At 39.1% G+C, this 22,097-nt stretch overlaps 1 protein-coding gene across 1 annotated transcript in view; it reads right to left on the bottom strand.

Moving 5' to 3' along the window:
* Nucleotides 1-22,097, bottom strand: part of DISP3 (dispatched RND transporter family member 3) — a 284,421-nt gene that overhangs the window by 53,686 nt on the left and 208,638 nt on the right. Inside the window, exons 14-17 of the mRNA XM_053690067.1 lie at nt 17,775-17,947; nt 17,540-17,666; nt 13,252-13,397; nt 125-284 (exon numbers count right to left, since the gene is read on the bottom strand). Of these exons, the coding sequence (XP_053546042.1) occupies nt 125-284; nt 13,252-13,397; nt 17,540-17,666; nt 17,775-17,947 (606 nt within the window). The remainder of the gene's footprint in view (nt 1-124; nt 285-13,251; nt 13,398-17,539; nt 17,667-17,774; nt 17,948-22,097) is intronic.

The following is a 22,097-nucleotide window of genomic DNA, read 5'->3' as shown; positions in this document are numbered from 1 at the left end:
TAGTATACCAGTCAGTGTGTTATAATGAAAAGACTTGGCATCCCTAAGTTACATGTTTTTCTTTAGCATACTGTATATATAGCTTGTAGCCAAGCTGCAGCTGGCTTTCTTATTGAGAACTTGCCTATGATCTCCATGAAGATTTGCTTCCAGTGCTCGCATGTCTGGAACCCTCGTTTCAAAGCAGAGTCTGCAGGGAGAAGGAGCAGCTGTTGCTGGAGGAACAAATCCCATTTTAAGTAGTCTTTGTAGGTCTGGAAGGAAGATTTGCCCTTGTAGGTTGTCTGTACAAAAGAATACATAATTCATCAGCTTCCAATATTTCTGGCGGATCAATTCATACAATAAAAGTAAAGAGTTGAAATTCACAGTATATTTAACTGTGTCTTGATTAGAAGCTGTTAATTTTTATACACGTTCTTAATATTTCATATATTTGTGGCATTATATAACCAAACATAGACAATTGTATTAATATTGTTTTAAATGGGGGGGGGGGGGGTGTGATTCATTCAGAATTATGTGCATAAGTGTAGTTTAAGACCTATTTGGAGCCTTGCAAAGCAGCATGCTCCTTACATTAACCCCTTGTTTGCCAGAGTGGCATGATAATTCTGTAATAGTCAGTTACAGTCCTCTCTCTGGCAGCCAAGGTGTTAACTGCTATATAATTTTAGAATCATTATGCGAAGAGGTCAACAATTTTGTTATCAGCCTCAACAGCTACAATAGTTACTGTGTAGCAGCTGAATCCCTAAAGATTGGAGAAATTGAGCTTTAGGGACTCTGCTGCATACTATAACATACGTACAAGTGAAACAGAAGAGGCTGATTAAGCTGTGGAGGCTGGAAAACATTTTTTAATGAACTTATCCCTGTATCAATTAAACATTTTGTCCTTGTTAGGAAAATAAAGCTTCCTGCAGTGTAAGCACAACACACATTGCACTTTGCATAAGGAGATACAGGTAACATTTTTATTTACTAGATTCTGATTAGAAAAGTTAGACATTTTCAGTCAAACAAAACTCACACGCCTAGATTACGAGTTGTGCGTTAGGGTAAAAAAGCAGCGTTAAGAAGTCCTAACGCTGCTTTTTTACTAAAGCTGCTATTATGAGTCTTGAAGGTTTAGGGTCACCGCACACCTCTTTGGCCTTACCGCAAAACGACTTACGTAAACTTTGTAAAGTCTTTTTTCTATGGAACTTTGATAGCGCTGATATTACAAGTCTGTCCTGGGAGGCCAAAAAAGTGAGCGGTACACCCTACCCCGTCAAGAGTCCTAACGCATTTAAAAGTCAGTAGTTAAGAGTTTTATGGTACAACGCTGTAACATAAAACTCATAACTAAAGTGCTAAAAAGTACACTAGCACCCATAAACTACCTATTAACCCCTAAACCGAGGCCCTCCCGCATCGCAAACACTATAATAAAAATTGTAACCCCTAATGTGCCGCTCCGGACACCACCGCCACCTACATTATATGTATTAACCCCTAATCTGCTGCCCCCAACATCGCCGACACCTACATACTATTTATTAACCCCTAATCTGCCGCCCCCAACGTCTCTGCCACTTTATTAAAGTTATTAACCCCTAAACATAAGTCTAACCTTTAACCTAACACCCCCTAACTTAAATATTATTACAATAAATCTAAATAAATGTTACTATCATTAACTAAATTATTCCTATTTTAAACTAAATACTTACCTATAAAATAAACCCTAAACTAGCTACAATATAACTAATAGTTACATTTTAGCTAGCTTAGGGTTTATTCTTATTTTACAGGCAAGTTTGTATTTATTTTAACTAGGTAGAATAGTTATTAAATAGTTATTAACTATTTAATAACTACCTAGCTAAAATAAATACAAAAGTACCTGTAAAATAAAACCTAACCTAAGTTACAATAACACTACACTATAATTAAATAAATTAACTAAATTAAATACAATTACCTAAATTAAATTAGCTAAGGACTAACTGCTCTTTTAAGGCCAATGCCCATCCAAATGCCCTTTTCAGGGCAATGGGGAGCTTAGGTTTTTTTAGATAGTATTTTATTTGGGGGGTGGATTTTACTGTTGGGGGTGTTGTTTGTATTTTTTTTTTACAGGTAACAGAGCTGATTACTTTGGGGCAATGCCCAGCAAAAGGCCCTTTTAAGGGCTATTGGTAGTTTAGTTTAGGCTAGTTTTTTTTTTTTACAGTGGCCTGAATGATTTTGGGTCTAGCCCCTAGCTTTGTTAAATCTTCATTTGTCACCTTTTCATTTGGTAATGGTAAAATACTTTTGTCACCACCCACTGCTGAGTCGGTATCATAATCATTGCCTGAACCCTCATCACAAGAAGTGGACGCCCCCTGAGAGGACACGTCATCATCAGTGGTTTCAGGATCAGAGAAAGTTACTCTCTTTTAGCCTTATTTTTCAGGCCACTGTAGAAGGCGTTTCCTCTAAAGGGAATGAAATACATAAACGTATTATTCATTCAGACATAAGTAATAAACAAGATCTAACACAACCGCAGGTTTTTCACGTGGCCCAGAAACACACGGGAGGGGGAGGGAAACAGACCCCCAAACACAGGTACACTTTGAGAGACCCCAAGGTGATCACATGATTAATTCCAAAAGCGTGATTAATGTGTCTTCCTATATCCTTAACACAGCGGAAATTAAGGTCTTGGAATATGGGTTGGGCTTTTGTCCCAAAAGAAAATTTAATCTTTTCCAAACCATTATAGATCTTAACCGCTTTGTTAGGAAGATTACCTTAAATAAACATTTTAACATGATGGATAGTACTCACACAAATATATGCCCTACACCAACCACAGGTACAACAAATAGACAAGATCAATTACCAATTACCTTTTCTGAGGCTTGTAGTATTGCCTCATTTGAGAGTTTAGAGAGAGAGTCTATGTTAGACAGCATGATACACCACATGTATTGGGTATGCTGGAAGAGATTGAATGGAATGATCACAATAGTTGGCTCACAATTGACATGGTTTCTCTATATTCCAGCGTACCACACAACATGTGTTTAGAGGCCATTAGATATTTCTTATCTTCCAGCACAGATCTAACGGAAGATTTTATAACATACCTTTTGCGCATCACACAGTATTTGTTGGAACACAACTACTTCTGTTTTGAAGGTTTTTTTTACCTACAGAAGCAGGGTACAGCCATGGGGGCAAAATTTGCCCCCTCATATGCAAATCTGTTCATGGGATGGCTGGAATGCTTCTTTATCTATGGTACGGATAAGCCCTTCAGAATAGAAGTAGTGTTCTATCGTCGTTTCATAGACAACCTGATTTTTATCAGTTCGTCTACAGAAGTAAGAGCAAAATTGATTTTTCAATACTTAAATGATAGCCAGCATGGCTTGAAGTTTACGTATGAGTGGCACAAAGAAATTGTTAATTTCTTAGACATCACATTGATTGGCGATCCTATAGAACACAAAATCCACTCTAAGCTATTTAGAAAACCTATATCAGGAAACACTATTTTACATAAAAAAGTGGACACCCTTCTCATGTGTTCAAAGGGATAGCCAAAAGCCAATTCCTGAGAGCCAGAAGAATCTGTAGCAAAGACAGTGAATTCATTGAAGAAAGCAAGGAAATAAAACAAAGGCTCAAAAGCATAGGCTATTCCCCCAAACTTTTAGATCATCTTGCTAACAAAACACTCTCGAGTGGTAGAAAAACCTCACAACCACAATCTAGGAAACAGGAATTAAAGGGAGATAGACCTTTGTCCTTTATTACACAATATTCGTCAGATTATACTTCTGTTTGTGACATTATCAAGAAGTATTTTCCCATTCTCTTGGGAGATACCCAATTGAAAACTACAGTGGAGAAGGGATTCAAATGTGTGTACTCAAAGAATCTTACTTTGGGTAACATTTTGGCTCCCAGTCAATTACCTATCAAAAAGAGTAATACTGGTTCTTGGCTACATGTAAATGGTACCTACAAATGTGGTAATCACAGGTGTAAAGCCTGTGATTCCATAGTTGAGGAAAAAGAGTTCTATTCGTGTGACACCAAACAGAGCTTTCTGATTAAAGGATGCATTAATTGCTCTAGTTCCTATGTCGTGTACCTCATCGAATGCCTTGAACACTTCAAACAATACGTGGGTATGTCTAGCAGAGATGTCAGGACTCGCATCCGGGAACATCTTGGTTACATCAAATATGAAAAACCATGCTCTTCTCTTTCAAGGCATTTCATAGAGGTGCACGGCAAGGATACTAGATCCTTTAAGTGGAGGGGTATTGAAACTATACTTTTACCTCCTAGGGGAGGCAACAAAGATCAGCTCCTGGCCAGACAGGAAGTGTATTGAATCATGAAACTGCATACTCAGGTTCCATATGGTTTCAACTCTGAGTTTGATATTATCAACCATTGGAAATAAAGGTTTCATGGTCCAATTCTCACTCCTTCTATATATACATATCTTTTGTATATGTGATATATTGTCACTATTATGTGTGACTAATTTGAAGTGGGGCCTTGGGATATACAAATTATTCTTGTGTCCCCTTATTTACAAACTATTGTTATATCTCCCCATAAATGGTTTATGCTCTGTTTATTTAACTTGACATTAAGTGTAGCTGGTTGATGTATATATATGATTTTGTATATGTGAATAGGGTTGTGCTTATACCAGTTGGTGATTTACAGGCTCTTCCCGGCAATTTTTTGCCTTTCGTGAGCCATATTGTGATTATGAAATGTTTTAATCTTTTTATTCTTTCCAACAAATATATACACTTACTAATGTTCAGCTTATATTTAGATGTATACATATACATATATATATAAAATACCAAATGTCTCGCTCTATTTGACATTGAACCAGCCCCATAGTTTAAGAAGGGAGCATTATGTAGGAGCCCTTGAAACATGCATAAACCACTTTTGAGCTCTTTTAAACCTTAACCAACTGGCCCCTATATTATATGACTATTGGCTATATTTCTATATTGCTATATCACCATATATACACTTATAAAAAAGTGATTTACTTCTGTTTGTATAATATGTATAATATTAATGACACTCAGTAATACCTTTAAATGATAGATAATGTTATAATCTTATATATCATGCCTTCTTATTGTTTAATATTTAAAGTTCAAACTTATATTTATATATCATATTTGTATACTGTGTAACAAATATTCAATTCAGATATGTATTGCCAATCATGATCATTGTTTAACTGTATCATCCTGCTAACTAGAATAAGTTTACTGTGTACATTCAGACAATTAACTGGTTAACAGGGGTGTGTTCAGCACCAACCAATGACCAGCTTACATTAATCCTTCTTAAATGACACACACCGGTGTCTGTCTAGGTTTATGAGTACGGCTTACGCTGAAACGCGTAAAACCCTCTTGTTTGTGTGCTACTATGTCCGTATTTTAAGTTATATCAATAAAGCTGCTATTTTTTATATTTTTGGATTTCTGGGATATACTTTTTCTTTTAATGGATTTATTATTTTAGGATTGCAAGGAATCCTCCTTATTATCCCGCATCCGGTTGTAACTGTGGCTACCCCCGGCGGTCTTACTACAGTAATTGCTCTGTATATGGTTCGTGTTGGATATTGCTTGCAAGCCTAGCTCCATTTGTGATTGGTTGTTGTTCCTTCATGTGACTCACCTACTCTCCACTTGGATTGGAGAAACTGACCACGTACGTCATTTCCACGAAGGATTTCCGGAACCGGCAAAGGATCAAGAGCACCGCAGAGCCTGGGTTTCTGCAGGAGCGAGTTGAACCAGGCTGAACCAGGCTGCAGTTGAAAAGGATCCTCCTTCGTGACATAGACGCATCGAGCAGTCGGAGCGTATATTGCTTCACTCTGTCTTCGCATTTGGTGGATGCTCGAGTTGGTGAAAAGAAGTTTGCATCGGGTGAGTGATCATTTGAGCAATGATTTGAATGAATCTATCCCATAACCGATAAATCCATACAGAATTCACTGGCGGCTTGCTAGCTTGTTTCCATCTCACACCACAGTGTCTTTTTGCCGAATGACACATTTATCGAGCTGCTGACTGCTTTAACATATACGGTAATTTCCAGTTTAAACCCAGAACTTTTTACATTTGTTGATCACACCTGACTATACTATTACTAGAGTGATCACCTGACTATACTGTTACCTGAGTAATCACCTTAAAGTGAAGGTCAATTTTCATGTAACAGTGCCTGATTTTAAAAAAAAAACTGTTAAAAACAGGGCACTTTCATGCATGAAAATTGACATGGCACCGTATTTTAAAAATACTTACCTTGTTCTTCTGAAACGCCGGATCGCCGTTCTGAAATGATGCCCCGCCTGCTTCTTCCTGGTTTACTTACCCAGCAATGACGAAACTGGCTTCCTCCAATTACAGCGTTGCCTCAGGCAATGATTACCCCGGGGGGATACCGGAATCGTCATTGCTGACGTATGAAGAGGCTTGCGATGGGCTGGTGAAGCACTGGAGTGGCTTCAAGAAGAAAAGGTAAGTATATTTTAAGAAAACGGCTGAAATGTCAATTTTCATGAATGAAAGTGCCCTTGTTTTTAATAGTTTTTTTAAAAACGGGCATTTTCACATGAAAATTGACATTCACTTTAATATACTGTTACCACAGTGATCACCTGGCTATACAAACAAAAACAGAATTTATGCTTACCTGATAAATTACTTTCTCCAACGGTGTGTCCGGTCCACGGCGTCATCCTTACTTGTGGGAATATCTCTTCCCCAACAGGAAATGGCAAAGAGTCCCAGCAAAGCTGTCCATATAGTCCCTCCTAGGCTCCGCCCACCCCAGTCATTCGACCGACGGACAGGAGGAAAAAAACAGGAGAAACCATAGGGTGCCGTGGTGACTGTTGTTAGAGAAAATAATTCATCAAACCTGATTAAAAAACCAGGGCGGGCCGTGGACCGGACACACCGTTGGAGAAAGTAATTTATCAGGTAAGCATAAATTCTGTTTTCTCCAACATTGGTGTGTCCGGTCCACGGCGTCATCCTTACTTGTGGGAACCAATACCAAAGCTTTAGGACACGGATGAAGGGAGGGAGCAAATCAGGTTACCTAAACAGAAGGCACCACGGCTTGCAAAACCTTTCTCCCAAAAATAGCCTCTGAAGAAGCAAAAGTATCAAATTTGGAAAATTTGGAAAAAGTGTGCAGTGAAGACCAAGTCGCTGCCTTACATATCTGATCAACAGAAGCCTCGTTCTTGAAGGCCCATGTGGAAGCCACAGCCCTAGAGGAGTGAGCTGTGATTCTTTCTGGAGGTTGCCGTCCGGCAGTCTCGTAAGCCAATCGGATGATGCTTTTAAGCCAAAAAGAAAGAGAGGTAGAAGTCGCTTTTTGACCTCTCCTTTTACCAGAATAGACGACAAACAGAGAAGAAGTTTGTCTGAACTCTTTTGTAGCTTCTAAATAGAATTTTAGAGCACGGACTACGTCTAAATTGTGTAACAAACGTTCCTTCTTTGAAACTGGATTCGGACACAAAGAAGGAACAACTATCTCCTGGTTAATATTTTTGTTAGAAACAACCTTTGGAAGAAAACCAGGCTTAGTACGCAAAACAACCTTATCTGCATGGAACACCAGATAGGGCGGAGAACACTGCAGAGCAGATAACTCAGAAACTCTTCTAGCAGAAGAAATAGCAACCAAAAACAAAACTTTCCAAGATAACAACTTAATATCTATGGAATGTAGAGGTTCAAACGGAACCCCTTGAAGAACTGAAAGAACTAGATTTAAACTCCAGGGAGGAGTCAAAGGTCTGTAAACAGGCTTGATCCTAACCAGAGCCTGAACAAATGCTTGAACATCTGGCACAGCTGCCAGTCGTTTGTGTAATAAGACTGATAAAGCAGAAATCTGTCCCTTTAGAGAACTCGCTGATAATCCTTTATCCAAACCCTCTTGTAGAAAGGAAAGGATCCTAGGAATTTTGATCTTATTCCATGAGAATCCCTTGGATTCACACCAGCAGATATATCTTTTCCATATTTTATGGTAAATTTTTCTAGTTACCGGTTTTCTGGCTTGAACTAGAGTATCTATCACAGAATCTGAAAACCCACGCTTTGATAGAATCAAGCGTTCAATTTCCAAGCCATCAGCTGGAGGGAAACTAGATTTGGATGTTCGAATGGACCTTGTACTAGAAGATCCTGTCTCAAAGGTAGCTTCCATGGTGGAGCCGATGACATATTCACCAGGTCTGCATACCAAGTCCTGCGTGGCCACGCAGGAGCTATCAAGATCACCGAGGCCCTCTCCTGCTTGATCCTGGCTACCAGCCTGGGAATGAGAGGAAACGGTGGAAACACATAGGCTAGGTTGAAGGTCCAAGGCGCTACTAGTGCATCCACTAGAGTCGCCTTGCGATCCCTGTATCTGACCCGTAGCAAGGAACCTTGAAGTTCTGACGAGACGCCATCAGATCCATATCTGGAATGCCCCATAATTGAGTCAACTGGGCAAAGATCTCCGGGTGGAGTTCCCACTCCCCCGGATGGAATGTCTGACGACTCAGATAATCCGCCTCCCAGTTTTCCACACCTGGGATGTGGATCGCAGATAGGTGGCAGGAGTGATCCTCTGCCCATTTTATTATTTTGGTCACTTCTTTCATCGCCAGGGAACTCCTTGTTCCCCCCTGATGATTGATATAAGCAACAGTCGTCATGTTGTCTGATTGGAATCTTATGAATCTGGCCTTTGCTAGTTGAGGCCAAGCCCTGAGAGCATTGAATATCGCTCTCAGTTCCAGAATGTTTATCGGGAGAAGAGACTCTTCCCGAGACCATAGTCCCTGAGCCTTCAGGGATTTCCAGACCGCGCCCCAGCCCACTAGACTGGCGTCGGTCGTGACGATGACCCACTCTGGTCTGCAGAAGCTCATTCCCTGGGACAGGTGGTCCAGGGTTAGCCACCAACGGAGTGAGTCTCTGGTCTTCTGATCTACTTGAATCACTGGAGACAAGTCTGTATAGTCCCCATTCCACTGTTTCAGCATGCACAGTTGTAATGGTCTTAGATGAATTCGCGCAAAAGGAACTATGTCCATTGCTGCAACCATCAATCCTACTACTTCCATGCACTGAGCTACGGAAGGACGAGGAATAGAATGAAGAACTTGACAAGCGTTTAGAAGTTTTGACTTTCTGACTTCTGTCAGGAAAATCCTCATTTCTAAAGAATCTATTATTGTTCCCAAGAAGGGAACTCTTGTCGACGGAGACAGGGAACTTTTTTCTATGTTCACCTTCCATCCGTGAGATCTGAGAAAGGCCAGAACGATGTCTGTGTGAGCCTTTGCCTTTGAAAGAGACGACGCTTGTATTAGAATGTTGTCCAAGTACGGTACTACTGCAATGCCCCTTGGTCTTAGAACCGCTAGAAGGGATCCCAGTACCTTTGTGAAAATCCTTGGAGCAGTGGCTAACCCGAATGGGAGGGCCACAAACTGGTAATGTTTGTCCAGAAAGGCAAACCTTAGGAACTGATGATGTTCTTTGTGGATAGGAATATGTAGATACGCATCCTTTAGATCCACGGTAGTCATAAATTGACCTTCCTGGATGGTGGGTAGAATCGTTTGAATGGTTTCCATTTTGAACGATGGTACTCTGAGAAATTTGTTTAGGATCTTTAATTCCAGAATTGGTCTGAAAGTTCCCTCTTTTTTGGGAACTACAAACAGATTTGAGTAAAATCCCATTCCTTGTTCCGCCGTTGGAACTGGGTGTATCACTCCCATCTTTAACAGGTCTTCTACACAATGTAAGAATGCCTGTCTCTTTATTTGGTTTGAGGATAAGTGAGACATGTGAAACCTTCCCCTTGGGGGTAGTTCCTTGAATTCCAGAAGATAACCCTGAGAAACTATTTCTAGTGTCCAGGGATCCTGAACATCTCTTGCCCAAGCCTGAGCAAAGAGAGAGAGTCTGCCCCCTACTAGATCCGGTCCCGGATCGGGGGCTACTCCTTCATGCTGTTTTGTTAGCAGCAGCAGGCTTCTTGGCCTGCTTACCCTTGTTCCAGCCTTGCGTCGGTTTCCAGGCTGGTTTGGATTGAGAGGCATTACCCTCTTGTTTAGAGAATGCAGAGTTAGAGGCCGGTCCGTTCCTGAAATTGCGAAAGGAACGAAAATTAGACTTATTCTTGGCTTTGAAAGGCCTATCTTGTGGGAGGGCATGGCCCTTTCCCCCAGTGATGTCTGAAATAATCTCTTTCAATTCTGGCCCAAAGAGAGTCTTACCCTTAAAGGGGATATTAAGTAATTTTGTCTTGGAAGATACATCCGCTGACCAAGACTTTAGCCAAAGCGCTCTGCGCGCCACAATTGCAGACCCTGAATTTTTCGCCGCTAATCTAGCTAGTTGCAAAGTGGCATCTAAAATAAAAGAATTAGCCAACTTGAGTGCGTGAACTCTGTCCATAACCTCCTCATACGGAGTCTCTCTACTGAGCGACTTTTCTAGTTCCTCGAACCAGAACCACGCTGCTGTAGTGACAGGAACAATGCACGAAATGGGTTGCAGGAGGTAACCTTGCTGTACAAAAATCTTTTTAAGCAAACCCTCCAATTTTTTATCCATAGGATCTTTGAAAGCACAATTATCCTCGATAGGAATAGTAGTGCGCTTGTTTAAAGTAGAAACTGCCCCCTCGACCTTAGGGACTGTCTGCCATAAGTCCTTTCTGGGGTCGACCATAGGAAATAGTTTAAATATAGGAGGGGGGACAAAAGGTATGCCGGGCTTCTCCCACTCCTTATTCACTATATCCGCCACCCGCTTGGGTATAGGAAAAGCGTCAGGGTGCACCGGAACCTCTAGGAACTTGTCCATCTTGCATAATTTTTCTGGAATGGCCAGGTTGTCACAATCATCCAGAGTAGATAACACCTCCTTAAGCAGTGCGCGGAGATGCTCTAATTTAAATTTAAATGTCACAACATCAGGTTCTGCTTGTTGAGAAATTTTACCTGAATCTGAAATTTCCCCATCCGACAAAACCTCCCTCATGACCCCTTCAGATTGGTGTGAGGGTATGACAGAGCAATTATCATCAGCGCCCTCCTGCTCTACAGTGTTTAAAACAGAGCAATCACGCTTTCTCTGATATGCAGGCATTTTGGATAAAATATTTGCTATGGAGTTATCCATTACTGCCGTTAATTGTTGCATAGTAATAAGCATTGGCGCGCTAGAAGTACTAGGGGCCTCCTGCGTGGGCAAAACTGGTGTAGACACAGAAGGAGATGATGTAGAACTATGTCTACTCCCCTCATCTGATGAATCATCTTGGGCAACTTTACTATCTGTGGCAATACTGTCCTTACTTTGTTTGGACGCTATGGCACAATTATCACACAATTTTGAAGGGGGACACACATTGATCTTCAAACATATAGAACATAGCTTATCTGAAGGTGCAGACATGTTAAACAGGCTTAAACTTGTCAAAAAAGTACAAAAACCGTTTTAAAACAAAACCGTTACTGTCTCTTTAAATTTTAAACAGTGCACACTTTATTACTGAATATGTGAAAAAGTATGAAGGAATTGTTCAAAATGTACCAAATTTTCACCACAGTGTCTTAAAGCATTCAAAGTATTGCACACCAATTCTCAGAGCTTTAACCCTTAAAATAAAGAAACCGGAGCCGGTTACAGTTTTAACCCCTCTACAGTCCCAGCTACAGCTTTTGCTGCGACTTTACCAAACCCAGGGGGGAATACGATACCAGATGAAGCCTTCTAGGAACTTTTCCAACTACTTTCAGATCCTCACACATGCATCTGCATGTCTTGCTCTCAAAAGTAACTGCGCATTAATGGCGCGAAAATGAGGTTCAGCCTACAACTGGGAAGGCCCTTCCTGACTGGAAAGGTGTCTAACACAGTGCCTGACGTTAAAAAACGTTCCCCAAGCTTATAAGTGTGAATTACAAGAATAAACATGTATAAAATGCCCAAATAAAGCAATCAATTTTGCCCATAAAAGTGTCTACCAGTTTTATAGCCCATATTAAGCCCTTTATTCTGTTTGAGACTAAGAAAATGGCTTACCGGTCCCCATGAGGGAAAATGACAGCCTTCCAGCATTACACAGTCTTGTTAGAAATATGGCTAGTCATACCTTAAGCAGAAAAGCCTGCTAACTGTTTCCCCCAACTGAAGTTACTTCATCTCAACAGTCCTATGTGGAAACAGCAAACGATTTTAGTTACTGTCTGCTAAAATCATCTTCCTCTCACAAACAGAACTCTTCATCTTTTTCTGTTTCAGAGTAAATAGTACATACCAGCACTATTTTAAAATAACAAACTCTTGATAGTAGAATTAAAAAACTACAACTAAACACCACATACTCTTAACCATCTCCGTGGAGATGTTGCCTGTGCAACGGCAAAGAGAATGACTGGGGTAGGCGGAGCCTAGGAGGGACTATATGGACAGCTTTGCTGGGACTCTTTGCCATTTCCTGTTGGGGAAGAGATATTCCCACAAGTAAGGATGACGCCGTGGACCGGACACACCAATGTTGGAGAAATTCATATTAGAGAGGGCCTTCTCTACTATAAAATAAACTTTATTAGGGGTCTCTAAACACATTTTTATTGTGCATATAATGTTATATCCCCAAGCAAAACCCAATGTGTTTTTTTTACTTTATTTTTATAATATCCGTTGTGTGGGACTACACCAAAACCACCACCATTTGAAAGAGCAGATGATTCTCTTTCAAATAAGGGGTAGCTGCTAAGGGAACTGAGATTAAGGGGTTTGAAAATCCCCCCCCCCCACATCCAGTTCCCTTGCAGCTTTCAGTGCATCATGGTTCAGCCCCCCTTGTGATATGTGGTAAAGTCCCCTGAACTCCCATGAAGCCTGGGAGTACCGCCCACTGGGCCACCAACAATCCCCGGCCTGTAGTGAGGGGGATCGCAGAAAACAGTGTTTGATCAGCAATCCCCCTGCATGACAAGAAGGGCTCGTCATGTTAAAATAATTTTTACTAATTCTAAAATGTTTTTCAGATGTTGATGTGGGGGTGTAACCAAGTTATTGTGTGTGGTTGTCCTGATTCTACGACATGGAAAAGCAACACTTGTGTTAAAAAAAAAAAAGTAAATACATATTTTAAGGTTACCGATTCAAATGCCATTGAGATCCATTGAACCTTTCCATCTTTCACACCCACGGCACCATGGGACAATTGTCCAGGGAGAAGGTTTGGCTCTGGAACATTCTTGCACTCAGGGTGTAACATCTGAAGGAAGGTGGATATGCTGTAACCTGAGACAACACATTGTTAATAGGGAAAATCCATAGAAAAGCCATTTACCTAGATATTTTTCTGCCAGCAATATGAAATGATCATTATATTATTCTCTACTACTCTACGCATTGTTTGCCTTGGGGCAATCATTTTGTATAACAAGACACAGTATAAAAAAGGCAAATCATAGGAAAATGTGTCATAAATTTATTTTTAGATATAGAACTTGGAAAGAGATAATTGCATTTGTAATTTGACTACTGTCCTGCTTTATTAAAAGCACATAAAAAAAAACTGTGGCCTTGATCACAATCTATCGGCTGTGGCTTTATCAGCTTTTGGGCCAAAAAGTTCTCAGTGATCACAATACATTTTCAAGTCACTTTTCAGCTCCTTTTCAAGACCAGTTTTGACTTTTTGAAATTCGACACCTCTAGGCACTTGCTAAGTTTGCAAAAGGGCATTTTGGAATCTATAACACTGTTTTACGGCGATTTGAAAACAGAATATCTGTATGAATATCTGTATGTAAAACACTCTGAAAGGCCCACAGGAGACAATTGAGAGGTCTATTAACATACATGGTATTAGATTGTTAAGTTCCATTCATCAGTATTGTAGAGGCTGTATACAGTGGACACAGGACACATTTACATATATATTGGTTTATATACATCTAAAGATTACTTGTTTTTATTATTATTTTAATATTTGATTGTAAGTCACATCCGCACTGTCATAATTGTCCCTAATAGTACTTGCTTCTTTTAAATCACATTTTTAAAGGAGATTGTACAATTACAACTTTCATAGTAACCTATTGTAATCCGATTCCATTCGCATCACTTCTAAATCACTTGAATGCATTTTTTTGTGTTGTCAGAATGGACTGTGCACCATTTTTCTATCGCTATATTGCCACTTTTCACCTTTCACAAGTATTGTTTTTTTACAATATTTACATCTATTGTTTGTACCATCTAGATATTTTGGCTTGTACTGAAAACAAGACTATGGGGTAGATTTATCTTATGTCGAGTGGACATGATTCACTGTAGCAAATCATTTCCGTCGGACATCGCTAAATGCCGACAGCATACGCTTTCGGATTTATTATTGCACAAGCTTTTCTGGTGAAATGCTTGTGCAGCGCTGCCCCCTGCATATTTGTGGCCAATCGGCCGCTAGCAGGGTGTGTCAATCATCCCAATTGTATCAGGATGATTGCAGTCTGGTCTTATGACCGCTGCTTATTAACTTAAGTTTCTGGCGGACCTGAAACTTCAGCCATAGAAAGCAGCATCCACTGCTTGATAAATCTACCCCTATGGGTTTCTATTGAAAGTTCATATAATATCTTCTTATACTGGAGTTTAACATTACTTAAACTGTAAATCGGGAACCCAACACTGCCTTGATACATTGGGGCATATGTATCAAGCTCTGAATGGAGCTTGATGCCCCATGTTTTTGGCGAGCCTGCAGGCTCGCCAGAAACAGCAGTTATGAAGCAGCGGTCACAAAGACCGCTGCTCCATAACCTGTCCGCCTGCTCTGAGCAGGCCGACACACATCGCCACAATATAACCTGATCGAGTACGATCGGGTTGATTGACACCCCCTGCTGGCGGCCTATTGGCCGCAAGTCTGCAGGGGGCGGCGTTGCTGCTGGTGCAATTCAATGCTGAATACAGCGAGTGTATTGCTCGCCGTATTCAGCGAGGTCTGGCGGACCTGATACGCAGTGTCGGATCAGGTCCGCCAGACCTTGATAAATATGCCCCATTGTATCTTCCTAGGATACCCTTAAAAGCTCCTTTGTGAATAGGTTTTTATATGGGACATGCCTCCTTGCATGTTAAGCCCAAACTCCATAAAGATAGTGCCTTGCAAAGAGCATTCATGAATGTAAGCGATTTCCTTTAAAAAAAAAACACATTGAAAATACACCAGTACTCTTAGTAATAATCAAGACAGTGCAATTGTGACTTGCAATCAAATATTAAAATACAATTTAAAACACTCCTTCGCAAATGCTGGCATCCTGAAATCACTATAGAAGTATGCCCAGTGTTGAAGGCATATTCTGATGATGATAGGTGAATGTCACATATGTAAATAAGTATTTCCCCTGCACAGTGAACAAAGGGGTTACATGAATAGTACTTTCTTGTAACCTTAAGAGGTGTGAATGGGCTATTGTATGTGTCAGTTTCTGGTAGCCTTCCCATTTCTATTTCAAAAACAGGCATTTAAAAGGCCTTTTCATGAGCTTTTTAGTAGAAAACTTATTTGGGGCTGAGTTTTAACAAATGAAACAATATATCCTTGTGATCACTTGAGAAACTCGATGACCAATTCAGTCGGAAAACAAAAAGCCTTTTCAGGAGCAAATCGCTGATACATTGTGAACAAACCCTAAATCATTGCAAGACAAAACATTATATTTAAAGCATAGCTCAGCCTAAGAATACTATGCAGATGTATTTTCAAAATTATATTAGTTGTTTATTGAAATTAATAAGTCTTAAGGGCCGATTTATCAAGTGCCTGGTGGACATAATCTGCTGTAGCGATCATGTTCAACAGATGTCGCTGAATGCCAACAGCATACGCCAATGGCATTTATCATTGCACAAGCAGTTCTGGTGAACTGCTTGTGCAATGCCACCCCCTGCAGATTTGTGGCCAATCGGCCGCTAGCAGGATGTGTCAATCAACCTGATCGTATTCGATCGGGCGGATTGCTCTCTGGTGCCTCAGAGGAGGCGTACGAGTTAAGGAGCAGCGGTCTTAAGACCGTTGCTTCTTAAATCCTGTTTCTGGCGAACCTAAAGGCTCTAGCGGAAACAGGGGTATAGGGCCCATTCGGGTCGTGATAAATCAGCCCCTTAGTGTACATAAAGCAAGGAATGCTGCTATATTGTAACCTATATTTTCTTCTCTGCTCACATAATTAAATTACAGAAACAAATAATGAAAATGTATTGCTCATTTTATTATCATTGACTATCTCATAGTGATTAATGTTCATTTTGCATTGCAGAGCTCTCTGGCTTTCAAGGGGTTAAATTCTTATGTATAGTGTGGGACACCTATCTACCTTCTGTCACATCCACATTGTGATAGAGTGTGTTTAGGATCTACCATAAGCCTTACCAGGTCTCAGTATACGGTTATATATGTTTATATTATCTCATTATAGAAGGTTACTGGCTACTTATACTAACAATATTGATATACAGTTACATTTCTCTAGAAAATAACAGACACACAACATGGACATAAAGGAATAATAATAAAATACTCTAACCCATCAGAATATTTATTTATTATTGCATTATTTCTTGTCTATAACTATGTGTATAACATGCTCATAGGGATTAAACAAAATCAGCAGTGCCAATTAGAAGCAGCATATGCACATAGCTGCTAATCACCAGTCATGGTTAGATTAGCATTAGCAGTGCATTTTCACTCCAGAGATAATTCTAACTATTTGTTAAATTGCATCTGCAGATGCATAACAAACAGCAGAAAACCTTTCAATAGCAAACCAAAATAACACACTTGAAATTTGGACTTAAAGGGGCACTAAACCAAAAATTTTCTTTCATGATTCAAGTAGAGAATACAATTTTAAAAAACATTCCAATTGACTTCTATTATCTAATTTACTTCATTATTTAGCTATCCTTTGTAGAAGAAATAGCAATGCACATGGATGAGCCAATCATACGAGGCATCTATGTGCAGCAACCAATTAGCAGCTACTGAGTCTATCTAGATATGCGTTTCAGCAAAGTATATCAAGAGAATGAAGCAAATTAGATAATAGAAGTAAATTAGAAAGTTGTTTAAAATGGTATGCTCTTTCTAAATCATGAAAGAAAAAATTTGGGTTTCATGTCCCTTTAACAAAAGCTTCTGTTTTAATTTATATCTCTGCTGAAACACTTTTTTTTAGCACATTTACTATAAATTAGGCAGATTAACAGTTTATCATATTACGTAGGATTTGGATTTTTGCCTTGGCTGCTCTGTCAATTGAATTTCTCAAATTTACAATCCTGTAACCAATATCAGTGGGTCTTATATGAGTATAGCATTTTTATTTGTGATAAATCCCTTTTTTCTTAAAAGTCTTAAGTTTACACACCTGACGGTAGGCACTGGGCTCCACCTGGTTTCACCAGATCAGAATTACTGGCAATGATCTTACACAGCCGACACAGATTGCCAATCTCTTTAAAGAGGTCAAACTTGTCATCATAGATCACCCTGCCCTTTCAGAAAGAGACAAGAAACGTGAGGAATAGACAAATCAGAGACAAAAAAATAACTGTGAAATCCAAAAAGATGAGTTGTAGATTCACCTCCCTATGGTTGCCTACCATATCTCCTAGGACGTGGTTATCTGGGACCCTTGTGCGATTAATTCCCTTTATTCCAAAAACAAGGAATACCATTGCTCCTGTGTCTACAAGAGGGCGGACTGCAGGCTTCCCACAGGCGGTGTTTAAACAGGGATTAAAACCTAGGGTTGGTGAAGACTTTCTTGGAGCCCCTAGAGAAGGAAATATCTTATTACTTAGTGTTCATGCTGCTAAACAAAAATCAGCATATTTAAAATAAATATCTACAGCTCCAGCTCTTTAATGGAAGAGCCACTTTATACCCATATTTCCACCCTCCCATAAAGACTCATCAGACAGAATGTCTCAGTAGTACAATCTTGGGGAAGTGCTGATAATTACACATTTCAGGCTAAATTTTCTAGTTCTCTTTATATCTTTACTTTTCTGAAAAAGGTTCTTTTAATTTAAAAGGACATTGGCCCTCATTCCAATCCATAAGATATTTCTATTCCATTGCATCAGAAGTGCCACCTTTTGACTTGATTAAGCTCCAAGTTATGAATGTGATGTAACAGAAAACATTGATTTTCTTAGACTTAGCTTGGGTAAACACATGAAAAAGCTTATAAAAAATAAATTTTTCATTATTGAAAGGGGTGGTGAGTGTATCTACTCATGTACATAGAAGAAGACTATGTGCAGTAAACTATAAAACTAAATAAAGCAGTAAACTGATTAAGTATTGATAATGCTTAAAGCATCTGAATTCAATTTGTATCACTTAACCAATAATAATTATTTATGACATTTACAATGAGCGATTTCATATCATTTTGAATAATTATGTAATACAATTTTATAATGAACATTTTTAAAAGGTCAAAACAATGCATTAAAAAACAAAACCGGGAAAAGAGCACAAAACACTCTAAGAGTAAAAGTATTTAATGTGGATAATAAAGCGCAAACAAGAAATATACGTAAAATAAATAAAAACAAATATGCATACACTGCATATCACCACAGTGACTCCATAGGAGGTGATCTGAGTGATGACTCCTGCCACTTGGTCCATCTCACAGTCTGAGCGTACCCGGAACGCAGTGAAGACTTGGAGTACCGGGCTACTCAAAGTTGTTAAAGTCTAAAACGGGAGTATGTGTGTGTACTCAAAGTCCAAATCCTCTACGCGTTTCGTCTGGGTCGGACCCGACTTTGTCAAGAGGTATAGTCACAGTGGTGATATGCAGTACATGCCTATTTGTTTTTATTTCTTGTACGTATATTTCTTATTTGCCCTTTATTATCCACATTAAATACTTTTACTCTTACAGGCCCATTTATCAAGCTCCGTACGGAGCTTGAAGGGCCGTGTTTCTGGCGAGTCTTCAGACTCGCCAGAAACACAACTTATGAAGCAGCGGTCTAAAGACCGCTGCTCCATAACCCTGTCCGCCTGCTCTGAACAGGCGTACAGGAATCGCCGGACATCAACCCAATCGAATACAATCGGGTTGATTGACAGCTCCCTGCTGGCGGCCGATTGGTGAGCTGCTGGTGCAGTGTTAAATGCGGAGAGCGTATTGCTCTCCGCATTTAGCGAGGTCTTGCGGACCTGATCCGCAGTGTCGGATCAGGTCCGCAAGCCCTTTGATAAATGGGCCTGTTAGAGTGTTTTGCGCTCTTTTCCAGTTTTGATTTTCAAGCTTCGCTTGGGAGGAAGATCACAGTCCTCTCAGTTTTATCAGAGCTGCATTCACTGATAGTGCTTTCGGAAGCCACCCTCTGGAGTTTGTTTTATACCCTTTCTAGGGACTTGGACCGGAATCAACATTTTTCACTGCCTTCACCCTACCCAGGATTTCATATACCAACAGGTGTGATAACTTCAAATTTATCGATACCAATATACAGTTTGTTTCATATTATATTATCAGTGGCAACTATATAACATACTGTTCATACCACAATAGACCGGTCACACACTCCAGTGTATTTTATTATGCATACATGTTTTGTTTTGTGTGAAATGTCTTATGCTTTAAGATTTGGAAGCGTAGTTCTTATATTTCTTTTTTGTACAAAGCAGTTCATTGCAATCACAAATTAATATTCTGAAGATTGCAATTTAACTCAGCACAAGTCTGATTCTTTAAAAAGAAGACCCACCTGAGCTATGTTTCTTACTTTCTATTAAACCAAAAAACTATTGTGTTTATTATAAAGTAAACTTTAGCACAAACATTAACATGTACATAAAAAGATTTTGTGAACAACAAAGACCTGAATCAGAACATTTCAAAGAGTCCACTGTTGTTTGAGGGAAGTTCAAGAATCATAAATTGGAATATTCTTAATGCAAAGTGTTGTTGGAGAGTAAATGCCCTAGAAAGTCACATAGGGGCCCATTTATCAATGCCAAGATAGACAAGGTTCACTACCAACAGATATCAGTATGCTGCCCGCATTTAACATTGCACAGGCGAATGCCACCCCCTGCTCACACTAGGCCAATGGTGCATGAGCAGGGGCTGTCAATCAGTCAGCGGAACACGTCCGGGGTGATCTTATTCTGACAGATAAAAATTGCATACAGGTTAGGAAGCAGCGGTCTGATAACTGCTTCTTCTTAACTATTGGCTGCAAGCTCTGCACAGAAGGCGCACAAGAGTTGCATACCCAGTTTGATAAATGCAGCCAATAGAATCTATAGTTACATAAAGTGTACAATACATGATATATTACGCACATCAAACAATGCTCACAAACAATGAATACCGCATCAGGAAGACGCTTACAGGACACATTATGTAAATTTATGGGATTTTATAATATTCAAATATCTGTTTTGCTATAGAAAAAACATTCCAAAGTTTAATCACATGTAGCACATTGTGCGGCTGTTGTAATGAATTGGAACAAACATTTTGAGAAACAGCTAAAATAGTTAAATTATATTTTTAAAAGAAATGTATAAAAAACAAGTCATTCATTTTAAAATATAATAAAATGCCCCTTTATAATTTTTTAATGTGTGTGGAGGTGTGTATATAAAGATGTGTGTCTGTGTCATGTGTAAAGCTTTGTGGAGGTGTGAGTATGCAGGCATGTTTATATGTTTGTGTATGTATGTGTAAAAATATATATGTACCCATGTGTGTGCTTACCAGTTATATGTGTCTATTTATGTGTGTATTTATTTATGTGTTTGTATGTATATGTTTGTATATATTTATATATATATGTGTATGTATGTATATGTGTATGTATATGTGTGTATATATATATATGTGCTTGTATGTATATGTGTGTATATATATGTGCTTGTATGTATATGTGTGTATGTATATGTGCTTGTATGTATATGTGTGTATGTATATGTGTGTATATATATGTGTGCTTGTATGTATATGTGTGTATGTATATGTGTGTATCTATATATGTGTATGTATATGTGTGTATATATATATGTGCTTGTATGCATACGTGTGTATGTATATGTGTGTATATATATGTGCTTGTATGTATATGTGTGTATATATATGTGCTTGTATGTATATGTGTGTTTGTATATGTGTGTATATATATATGTGCTTGTATATGTGTGTATATATATATGTGCTTGTATGTATATGTGTGTATGTATATGTGTGTATATATATGTGTGTATGTATATGTGCTTGTATGTATATGTGTGTATGTATATGTGTGTATATATATATGTGCTTGTATGTATATGTGTGTATGTATATCTGTGTATGTATATGTGTGTATATATATATATATATGTGTATGTATATGTGTGTATATATATATATATATATGTGCTTGTATGTATATGTGTGTATATATATATGTGCTTGTATGTATTTTAGCACCTTGAAACCTAAATCAATAACAGGCTGTTTTTATCAATGGTATTGGATGTAGATACTTGTTGTAAAATTAGTAGAAAAAGAATTTAAAGCATTAGATGATTAATCAATAACTGCAGATAACTTAAAGGGACGTTAAACACTAAATACATGCTAGATAGAATAATGCATTCAAAGAAAAGATTAGTCAATGACTAACATGTAGATGTATTTTTTAAAGTTTCATTAGTTGTTTAAAAAGTGACAAAATAAGTGTAACGTTTTAGGGCTCCATGTACTAAGCCGTCAATTCATCCATCATTGTAGACGCGGTTAAACTCGCCGTTACTCGCCGCGGGCGAAATGGTGTCCGCTGTCGCTATGTACTAATAATCCCCCCAAAAATAGACACGTCTAGCCCGCTGCGAGCAGTGGCGGAATATTGATAAATTTGACGCCTCGCTCGCCGCGACTATTTTGTGCAGTATGCAGCAAACCAATATAA

Source organism: Bombina bombina, chromosome 8 (assembly GCF_027579735.1).
Source record: "Bombina bombina isolate aBomBom1 chromosome 8, aBomBom1.pri, whole genome shotgun sequence".
Taxonomy (NCBI): Eukaryota; Metazoa; Chordata; class Amphibia; order Anura; family Bombinatoridae; genus Bombina; species Bombina bombina.
The sequence above is the reverse complement of the archived record's forward strand: the minus strand, read 5'-3'. Positions and strand labels throughout refer to the sequence as shown.